Here is an 11100-nt window from a genome sequence, read left to right on the forward strand (position 1 = left end):
CGTGTGCGCTCTGTAGGTCCTCCAGCGTTCCAATTCGTTTCTCAGCGTTGCAGACTCTGTTTAGTATGGTGCGAGTGTCTCTTTTAAGGTCTTTTATGGAATTATTCAGCTCTTCAAACTTTCCATGAAATGATTCTTTAATGCCTCTGACCTGTTCCAGTATATCTTGTGCCATATATACACATATATACATCTTGTGATACATTTACTCTTGCTGTGGATTTAGTGCATGTCCTAATCATGAGCAATGACTTCAAGGAAACAGATATGCAAAAAACTATTTATTACTTTCAAAAATGCAAAAAGTGTACAAGGATGTGTTTTTAGTTACATGAATGAAAATGAATACAGAGACATGTGATGGGTGATTTAACAGTAAGAGAGGTTTTGAAAGCCATGTTCACGTGGTTGTGTCTTACACCTCGACAGATGTGGTCTCTGACAGTAGACACCAGCACTAACATCTGGTGTCTACTGGCGGACGTCCCAAACCACAACTGTGAACGAACTCTGCTGAATCAGAGTGAAGTGCCGATGTCTCAGTTGGTCCTGCTGGATGCGGATGACAGTACTCTCTCTGGGGAGAGTATGCTGCTTTGTGGAGATCTAGTTGTTCTGGGAGGCCTGCTGCATGATGACTGAACACAGACTCAACATCTGCAGGTACTCATCTGCACCGTCCGACAGGCACTTCCCCACAACCTGAACCAGAGAGGAGACACAAGCACAAACTGAGGGTTTATAAAGGTACAAGTCCATCTGAAGGACATATTAGAGTGTGGCTTGATGCGGTAGTGGGTGTTCCACGGTGTTCAGGCACACACAGTTTACACATCGATTACATTACTTGCCCACCTCCCCCAATGACATAAAACCCATTTAGTTAATTCCGCAATTCATCAAATGAGAAACCTCACATTTGTAAAATACTCAGTGTGTTATAAATACGTTAAAGCGCTCTACAGATATTGAGCATCATCGATGAATAGCTCTTCTTGTAAAGTGTTCGGCATACTCGGTAAAACCGGTGTTGTCACAAGTTTATTTACCGGTGGGAACATTTTCCTCACTGTCACATCACTACCAACGACCATTACAGGCATCGTACTTTGATACTGTAGAAAAAGAGTACCGTCGCTTTTTTTTAATTTTGGCATCGACTTGGTCCCGACGTATCGGTTCTTGTGACATCCCTAACAACAATTACAATATTAACTTAACAAAGAAAAGCGAGAGTCGAACAGCAGCTCCACCAGATCACTTACCGCCATCTTCTCTGTGATGGCTGACTTCTGCTTGTCACTCAGGTCCTGCTCTATGATAGACTCGTGGAGCTGACCCAGGATCTGTGTGGCTGAATAGCCGTCATCCACCATGTTCTGACAGAGGAGACATTAAACATATGAGAAAGTGACGTAGGAGTGAGGGAACGCTCATACAGTATGTGTCGATACCAGGACACAATCACAGGGACAAAGCACTTGACATGTCGCAACACCTACCCTGACGGCAACCTCGAGTTTCTCAAATGTTCCCGTGAAACATATCTGGAGCAAGTTGTCAATCCTCTTTGGAGGGATAACCTACAGTGTAGGAGAGCACAACGACAGCGTGACATGACTGGCGAAGAAGGGTTTTCAACGTGCAGGACATTTTAAGTACGGTTATATGACACAAACAAGTATGTCTCACCCCGGCTATTTCAATGACGGCGCCCTCTGTGATCTCCTTGTCGACGTTGAGGCGCGCAGCACTCTGGAGGAAGGTTATGGCTTTCCGCAGGTCTCCCTCAGACACCCTCACCAATGCTTCTATACTCTGGAGGAACACAAACGGTCACACCTTGACTACTCCGGCTGTACAGACACTGCAGTTCTCTGCCAGACTTGAAGCCCAAAAACATTCTTCAGGTTGCGGTTATATGAGCGAGGTGCGTGCCGTTTACGTGGCCGGTGTAGACCGCAGCATTGGTTAAAAGGAAGTGTATCTGTTCCATCAGACAAATGTCCAAAGGTTGAAAACCGTGGCTGAAATGCATCCTGCGTTGACCTGGTGTAAGCTGTGGAAAGACACGTTCCCGAACACTGTTTAAGAGGACTAAAAGATCAAATTAACTCAACTAGGCAGGATGTCTACCAGTAGAAACACTACAGGAAGGCTAGCATCTTCTTATTCATCTTGTGTTAACTTGCCCTACTGTCCTCCCTGAAGGGGGCAGGGGGTAACATGCTGCCAACATAAGGGGGCTTCTCTTTTTTCAAGGTCGCTGTGGAGCCAAAACGATTCACTGTGATTGGACAGCTGGGTAAAAAGTCACAGTGTAGTGACTGGACGGGCCTCTAAAGGAGACGTCTCATTGGCTCCCTGCGGTCACCGTGTTGGCTACCCCTGCCTTAAAGGGGAGGTTCACATTTTGTCTTAAAACAATACGCCGGTGGCCCATATGTACATTGAAACTGTTTTTTTCTCCCTGTAATCATTCTTCTTGTTTATACTGGCCAATAAAAGATCCCTTCCCTCTAACATGCTGCCGATGGAACTGATGGAGGAAGTCCTTGCTCCACGCAAAAAATATACTCTTTGTTCTCAAGTTGTGCTCTGGGACACTACTGTGGTTTAACAGCCCCTCTAGTAATGTTCAGAGTCAAACCATTTTCATCAATTTTATTATTTTTAAAACACTATACTTCTTTTACATCAACACAACCGCTGACTAGCGGAGTCTACTGTTCGTAATTATGCTCTTAGAAACGTTTAAGGGTGCTTTCACATTAGGGACCTGGACCCGGATCCGAGTACACTTATTCCCAAAGTCCAGTTCGATTGATTAGCGTGAACGCTCCGTACCGTACTCGGGCAACGGTTCGTCTATCTGTACCCGACTCCACTTGAAAAGGTGGTCTGGATTACGGATCGTGTGCACTCGGGTACGGTTCGCATCAGGTGTGAAAGCCAACCGTACCGAAACATGGAAGTTGACCGCTATTTAACGCAAGTTACGTTAGCAGTTAGCGAGTAGTTTTGAAAGGGCAGGCTTTTTTTCAACGCCGCCGGTCTCCTCCGAAATCTTTATACATAAAACAGTTTCATATTTATGTCTGGATCTGCGGCGCAGCATGTACCGATCTCATCCTCTGAGCTGCACGGCCACAGCAGGAAGGCCGGCGAGAGGTTCCTTAAAATATAAACGATAGTAGGCGATGGGGTCGGGCGATGTTTGTTATTTTATTTAGCTGATATAATGGTCTGTCTCGGAAGAACGAGAGCTGCTCAGTTGTTCAGCGGGCAGAGAGAGAGACGGCGGGGAGAGACAACGTGTAAAGCGGCACATTTTCACATCAAACTCTGTGAAATAAGAGTTTATTTAAACCAAACTAGAGATGGTGATTGTTGGAAAGACTAACGACGACAGTAGTGGTGAGTTTTATTTTGTTTCTGTCCAGTTTGAATGAAGTGTTTTATGATGCTTTGCTACTAGAACAGCTGATCTCAACATAAACAAATACACGTGGATGATGACGCAAGTGTACTTTACTAATGTGAAAGCTGAGCAGAGAGGGGGGGGGCAATCGTACTCGGGCACGGTCCGGATCAATCGTACCTCATGTGAAAACGCCCTAAGATGGAGACTCATTGTACGCTGTCATATTCTTCCTCTTTTACCTCTTTGGTGTACTTGAGGTTCTCCTTCCCGCAGATGTCCAGCAGGCGCTCTTCTTGGATCTGATTGGCTAGAGGTTTGAAGCGAAACTTGGAACATCTGGAGGTCAGGGGCTCAATAATCCTAGAGAACACACAGCAGGGGTCAGGACCAGACACACAGACGGTGTGTTAAGTGTGTTCCTGATTGAGACAAGTCAGCTGACCTGCTGATGTAGTTACAGATGAGGCAGAAACGGGTGGTGCGGGACTCCTTCTCCATGGTCCGCCTGAGAGCGGCCTGAGCCGGTCTCGTCATGGAGTCCGCCTCGTCCAGGATGATGATCTTAAAAGGAGGACACGGCTTCCCACTGCAAATACAGCAAAACACAGTGACTGGAAGTTTCAGACATCTCAACACAGCGACCTCTTCCTGAGCATACCATCAATGCTGACTCACTCTGGGCGAGTCCCGGCCACGGTGAGCTTAGCAAAGTTCTTGACCTTCTCTCGGACCACCTGGATGCCTCGTTCGTCGGAGGCATTGAGCTCCAGCACCCTCTGTTTGTACAGCTGTGGACTGGAGGAGACACATGGGGGAGGAGGATGCCATTCATACCAGAGAACACAGGTGAATGATCAAACTTTATGGAGATTAAAAAGAGCTGAAATGTCTGCGTGCGTCTTACCCACGACTCCACGAACAGTTCACTCACCCATAAAGTTCTCTGGCAGCAGCTAAGATGGTCGAGGTCTTTCCTGTTCCAGGAGGGCCATAGAAGAGCAAGTTGGGAAGCTGCAATTCAAACCAAACACGGGTGAAACGATGCCCTCCTTGCTTTGTAGGACGACACAGAGTGGCTGCATGGTTTCGCAGATGTTTGTGTACCGTTATGTGAATACTGATTTCATAATCACCTTTATGTTGATGCAACATTAACGCTTCATTGTGATATCGTTATTGAGAATGTTAAGTTTCTCTCAAAGTGCAGAAAGGAAGAAATCCAATCCAACAACATTATTATTAGTAGTTATTCTCAGACGGATATCGCTGTTTGTTGTGTGTAGGGGTGTGTGTGTGTACAGTAGTGCAGACAGACAGACAGACAGACAGACACAATAACATGTCAGCCTGCTGCTCAGCAAAGCCTCCAATACATAAGAATATTTCTCACCGAAGCTTCGAAGCCCTAAAAACTGGTCTTCAGGACAGCCCTAGTAGAATCTATGTCTACGTGCTCAAAGACACTTCCAAATGTGGACGTGGAGTCGGGTATATTTCATGTTTTACTTATTGTCAAATCACATGAAAAGAACAAAACCAACAACGAATGCGTCTCCTAACAAGTATTGTGTTTTGTGTGTGTATATCACAGCCTGATGTCGCCTCTTCCTCTGAGCCATAGTTAAAACACATCAGTGAGCCTCACGGTGTCAGTTGCTGACATGTTCCTTCATCACCATGAACACTATCCAGTCAGATTTATGTCATATGTCGCAAACATGATAAAACATGTTCACGGGCAAATAATGGAGCTCTCTACAGCCGTGTAATAAGACCTGTTAACATGGACGCTGAAATAAAAAAAACAACAGGTTCTGCAGCCGCCACGCGTTGCTGACGTTCCCTGTGTGACCCGGGGCTTAAGAGCCTGATACTTACATCTGCTCCTTGCAGAGACTTCTTCAGCACTGCTACCACCTCATCCTGAAAGGCCACCTCATCAACACACTTGGGCCTGCTGGGATTTGGAAAAACACAGCCTGTTAATATTTATTTAGCATGCCGGCTCACTATTTAATTAGACACAGCTGATATAGCCATGCAATGGTAGGATTCATCATCAGCACACATTATATACACTCAGTGGGGCACCTTTATTAGCTACACCTGTACAATCTAATGCAATCCAATACATCATTCCTGCCGTAACATCTATCTTTACGGCGCTCATCGAACGTTCAGTTTTTGGTGATATTGTCGAAAATGTGTCAATTCAGTTCTGTGTTTATTACTGAAGTCATAGGGGGGGCAGAATATTAGAAACACCTAAATATAATATAATGCACAGCAGCACAACATCCTAGTGATGTTACGTGCTGTGCCGAGGCTTCGGAGCGTGTGTCGAGTAACGCAGGAAGATTTCTGATTTGCGCGCATCGAGGCTTGTATCGTTTTAGACAAATGACGTCATTGAAGACGCCCGAAGCCGAAATACAGTTGAGAATTTATTATTCCTGAATAAAAAAAGAATGTCTCCCACATATAATTTTCCTTTAGCTACACAAGCACATTCACAGCCCTGTGTCCGGTGAAACCACTGCCACATATCTGGAATATATCTGCCTGTTTTACTCTATTTGACCGATAGGTGGTTTCGTGTGATATGAAGCCCAGATGAAGCCTCGCGAGATGAACCTTTTTGCGAACCAATTTGCTTCAGTGCTTCATGAAGCTTCATCTCGCCATCACTACAACATCCCACACCTATTGACCTCAATGCTAAGACTCTGAAAGAATCTGTGAAAGAGCTCTCATCGCCCTGAAGGGGATTCTTTCACAACAATGACCCGCTAGCTGTACATTATCCCGCTTATTACACGGCTATTTACTGAAGAAATCAATATTTTGACACAAAAACGGTCCGCCAGAGTCCAACATCAGAACTGCGCCCATAGCGACGGTCTGTTATACAGAAATTACAGAACGCCGTTATTGACCAATCAGAATAAAGTATTCAACACAGCTGTGTAATACATCCGTTTTGATATACCATCAACCTCTGGTTCTTCCATTAATTTGAATTTTTGTTGTTGGGCGATGTGTAACGTCTATAACGTGAATATTGACTTATTACGACATGCACAAAAGCGGTATACAGTACACCTTTAGGGGTTCATACTTACTACTTTTCTACCCAAGGAATAGCCTTGGCTTTCTTCTCTGTACTGGGTCCTGCTGCTGCCTTGTCTTTCTGAGGTCTGGTAGTCTGAACAGTCGATCCTTTCAAAAAGGCCTGCATGACTCCTCCTGAGTTTGGTAAAAGCAGCAGACACACACACAAAAACAAAAATATTAGCTAAAAACAAAGTTGCAGCACAAAGCTTCCCTTGAATAGAAGACACATCATGCAGATGTGATATGTGATGGTTATTCAGAGGGTCAAACTATTGGACCACAAACAATGACCCCTGTTTGCACTCAGCAGGCTCATGTGCAAGTACTGCAGACTGCTGATGGTCAAAGTGATTCACTTAACTACTAACTAACATGAGAAGCTGAGAGGTACAGTCAAAATGTCAAACAACATCTCCATCTTTGCCATAAACACAACACAGCTGCATTAATGTGAGACCTGGTTTGTGCCAAACTCCATTAAAAACTTCAATAATTAAATTGAGTTAAATAATTGATTTCACCTTGTATGTTTTTTTTGTCACTACAAGGTCAAAACTCAACAAAACAGTGACAACAGCTTCATTTCAACGATCTGAGCGTTTTGAGTACAACATCCGGGTACTTTGAGTGCACTGCATTTTGCCGTACTTCCCTATTGGAACGCACTTATGCACTCAAAGTAGTGAGTGTAAGTACAGAAGTACGCGGATTGAAACTACAACCTGTCAACTAACGTTAGCTGTTAGCTCAGTTAGCCAGTTAGCCTGGTTACTATAGAGACGCTAGCTAGCAGCGTTAGCCACTGTTAGCTGTTGATTGATACTTACTTTATATATCAACCCGCTGTCCACACAGACTCTGACCTTAATATCCTGCAGTCGGAGCTAACAGCCTAACGACGGTGTTACTGGTAACCGGCTGTCTCTCAGGTCGGTGTAGTCCGGTTGTTTGTTGACATGTGGAGCAGCAGCAGTCTTCCCGCCCTGGCAGAGCAAACTACTTCCGCCGACGACATCTCCTGGCTTCCAATCAGCTGCTGCGGATGCTGGAGTTGGTCCCGCCCCCTCCTCTCCTCCTCTTCCCACTCAGGTCCCTTCTCTTTTCTCTCCTTTCTCGTCCCCCTCTCCTCTTTCTCCTCTTTCTCTTCTCTCATCTTCCTCCTCTCTCCTCTCGCTCCTCTCTCGTGCCCCTCTCTCCCCTTTCTCCTCTCCATATTTTGTCACCCTCTCATCTCCTATTACTTCTCTTGTTACATTCCAAACGGTTTGATTGTAAAAGAATGATCCAAATATAAATTATCAGCATTTTTGCCAGATAAGATAAGATAAGATAAGATAAGATAAGATATTCCTTTATTAGTCCCACAATGGGGAAATGTGCAGTGTACAGCAGCAAAGGGGATAGTGCAAACAAAACAAGAAGCAGCAGTAAAAACAAAAATCAAGATACAACACAGTAAAAAAAATAAAAAATAGACAGACATATAAAATATGAACAATTTAATTAGAAGGAATAAAAAATAGGAACAATATAAACAGACTATTAACACAATTGCACAGGTGGAAATATGATATTGCACAGTGATTGGAATGAAATTGCATCTGAAAATATTGCACAGTATGAATTGAAGTTGCACCTGAGTAGTACTGATAGACAGTCGGTGTACAGTAAAGTGCAGTTATTGTCAGTTTTTAGTGTGTATGTGGTCTACTGGGAGCAGTGCTGGTGGTGGAGTCTGATAGCTGCAGGAAGGAATGACCTGCGATCAAAGAACATGATGTTTATGGATTTGGAATTTACAAAAAGCAGATTCACCTTGCTAAGTCAACAGTGTTGCACATATGAGCACAATAATGCTTTAATTCAGGGGTTCTCAACCTGGGAGTCGGGACCACCAAGGGGGTCGCCAGATTCTATCTGGGGGTCGCCAGATGGTTGTGGAGAAAAAAATAAACTAACATCGCCTATTAAAAATAAAATAACATATTTTAGACTGGGGAATGTTTTTGACATTACATCACCTGTACCATAATTAGCCTCAGAATAGATTTTATTGAGTGTGTTTGTGAGAGTCAAAGTGTGCTGCACATGAGTTTCTGATGGGGTGTTTCCGCTGGGCTGGGGGGAGATAAAAACGTCAAAGAACGCATAAAAAATCCACACTGGACAACGCCTAGGAGCTAGCTGTTCAAACGAAACACCAACCTGATTATTCTGGAGGGTCGCGACTCATACATGTGCTTTAATGGATGAGTCAACACAGTGGATGCAGCACGCATTGCTCAGGATTATGCTCTGTTTGTCTGCCAGCTGCTGTTCCATTGATGCTGCATGTTTCTGTTGTTTGAAAGCCTTCACGCTGTAATTGGCTGGCAGAGTGGCAGGGTGGGGCTGAGTGCAGATGTCTCTGGTTAATGGTCGTCTCCCAGGCAATCACCACGGTCCCAGTGGACGTAGGCTGATGGAGAGATGCTAATGCCCCTGCCTGGCATTATTGGCTATAATCAAAATGTGGAGCGGAATCAGCTCCAATGGCCTCTAATAACACTGAATGAACCCAGGCAGCCACAGCATGAATGAGCCCTCATGAGTCAGGCTAGTGATGGTGAAACGCTTAGCAAAGATGACGCTCCCTTAAGAATAATATCTATTTTCTTTAATTAAAAAAATATATAATTTGAATATCAATATAATATGAACTCAAGAAGTATGATTAAAGTGGCAGTAGGCAGTTTATTTTTGGCATCATTGGGCAAAAATCCCATAATAACCTTTCAGCATATTGTACTTCAAGTGTTCTGAGAGAAAACTAGACTTCTGCTCCTCCTCATGGCTCTGTTTTCAGGCTTTAGAAAATCTAGCCCGTGACGGGAGACTTTGACCAATCACAGGTCATTTCATTGAGAGAGAGTGTTCCTATTGGCTGTGCATTGGTCATGTTACCGGTACTTGGTGTTCCTTCAAGCCATCTCAACCTGATCTCAACATCATTTTACAGCTAAATCGTGCACGATGATTCTGAAAACATTTGAGGAGAGAAATAGGCATTACAGCAACAGAATATTGATTCATATTTGATCAGCGCTGCCTAGTTTGACCGTTTGGTCGGAGTTCGCGAGTGATTGACAGCCGGCTCTCACAGACGGCAGCTGGACAGCAGACCTCAGATCAGCTCTTACTGCTTGTTTTCCTCTGGTCTGTGAAATCTTGCAGATGCCGTTAGGAGCACCGGATGACACAGAGGAACATGATTTTTTTCAGGTTACCTGTTTCATGTACTACTGTCACGATATAGCGACCGTTTTATAAAAATAACTTTTTTTAATCATATTTGCTCCAATCTCGTCTACTTCAGCTTTACGTTAAGGGTAATTAAATCATGACAGACTACAACTTTGTTATTATAAAACAGGTGCATCTTCTTCCCCCACGACGCAGGAAGATGCCCCCGAGGGTGGGGGGACTTGTCTCCCGAGTCATTTTGATCTATACAAACATGATATTTGTGCAGAACATTAAGTCAAACCTCAGATCTGCACGGTGCCTATACACCGTATAAAAACAATGTCGAGAGAATCTGTAGACGAGCCGACGCACGGCACGGCACGGCACGGCACAGCACGGCACGGCACGGCACCTCGGAGTGGGATGAGAACGACGGTGCTGTAATTTATCGAAACAATGTTCACGAGTGAACGAAGTTTGTCATATCTTATTTGTGAACACAGAATGAAACATTATTTAAAAGTTCTCTGAATCTGCTCGGCTCTGCTCGGCTGTGAAGTGTGTAAAATAATAAAATAATTATTTGACTAGCCTGACGGTCCTAAACGATGTTGCATAGTTTTATAGGCCTAATGACTCTGATCCGTCAGGAATAGGTTTTGAATATGAATAGCTAGTTACAGACTGTGTGGGCTAAAACACACTAGAAGCCTGATTCTCCTTTACAATAATTCTGAGTGGGTGGTGTGTGAGTGGGCCGGTCTGGACCAAAATGCCAGGGCCCACGGACGTTTTGTTTTTGACAGAGCTAAAGTGGGACTAGACCTCCTGGACATCCTGCACACCCTGCGCCCTGTTATTGGCTGCTGGAGGTCGCACCCCCATGTGGGGCCTAAAGGCTGTTTGCAGAAGAGTCCCGAGTAAAGCAAAATAAGAAGAAAAGAGAAAATGCAGTCAGAGGGCTGCAGGGTCTCTGTAGAATACAGACACCACCACACATTTCTAGTTGATGATTGAGAGGGATTATTTTAGTACCAGTCTCATTGTTTTTCAGGAAATTCTTTTTTATTATACCCTTAAAAGAACCCCAACATTTTTTTGTTTAAAAATGATTTTCTGTATTATTTCCCCAACCTTAAATCTAATAAACCGGAGAATACTTCCGTTTGAGGATCAGTCAGTGCTCCACTATAGCTCCAATCCATGTTCCAGGCACCAGGATTTCTCTCATGGACCTATTAACCCCCACCCTCCCCTCTGCTTCTCTGTCTCTCTCCCTCCCCCCCGCCCTGCAGGCAGGTAGAGCAGCCCTCTGATTCCCTCTTTGTGACTCAGCT

At 44.4% G+C, this 11100-nt stretch overlaps 1 protein-coding gene across 2 annotated transcripts; it reads right to left on the reverse strand.

The window, feature by feature from the left end:
• Positions 1-268: 268 nt before the first annotated feature.
• rfc4 (replication factor C (activator 1) 4) lies at positions 269-7544 on the reverse strand. 2 transcript variants are annotated; one of them, XM_074636582.1, is made up of 11 exons: positions 7402-7544; positions 6547-6670; positions 5303-5381; positions 4356-4435; positions 4100-4219; positions 3867-4010; positions 3664-3784; positions 1693-1818; positions 1503-1583; positions 1266-1379; positions 269-702 (listed from the first exon to the last, which is right to left on the reverse strand). In XM_074636582.1, exons 2-11 carry the CDS (start codon positions 6660-6662, stop codon positions 607-609), a joined length of 1077 nt encoding a protein of 358 aa, XP_074492683.1. In that variant the 5' UTR covers positions 6663-6670; positions 7402-7544; the 3' UTR covers positions 269-606. The 2 variants fall into 2 exon arrangements, with proteins under 2 accessions (XP_074492683.1, XP_074492682.1); XM_074636581.1 differs by having other exon boundaries at positions 7366-7518.
• Between the last annotated feature and the right edge of the window lie 3556 nt (positions 7545-11100).

The sequence above is a fragment of the Sebastes fasciatus genome, chromosome 5 (assembly GCF_043250625.1).
Source record: "Sebastes fasciatus isolate fSebFas1 chromosome 5, fSebFas1.pri, whole genome shotgun sequence".
NCBI classification, from domain to species: domain Eukaryota; kingdom Metazoa; phylum Chordata; class Actinopteri; order Perciformes; family Sebastidae; genus Sebastes; species Sebastes fasciatus.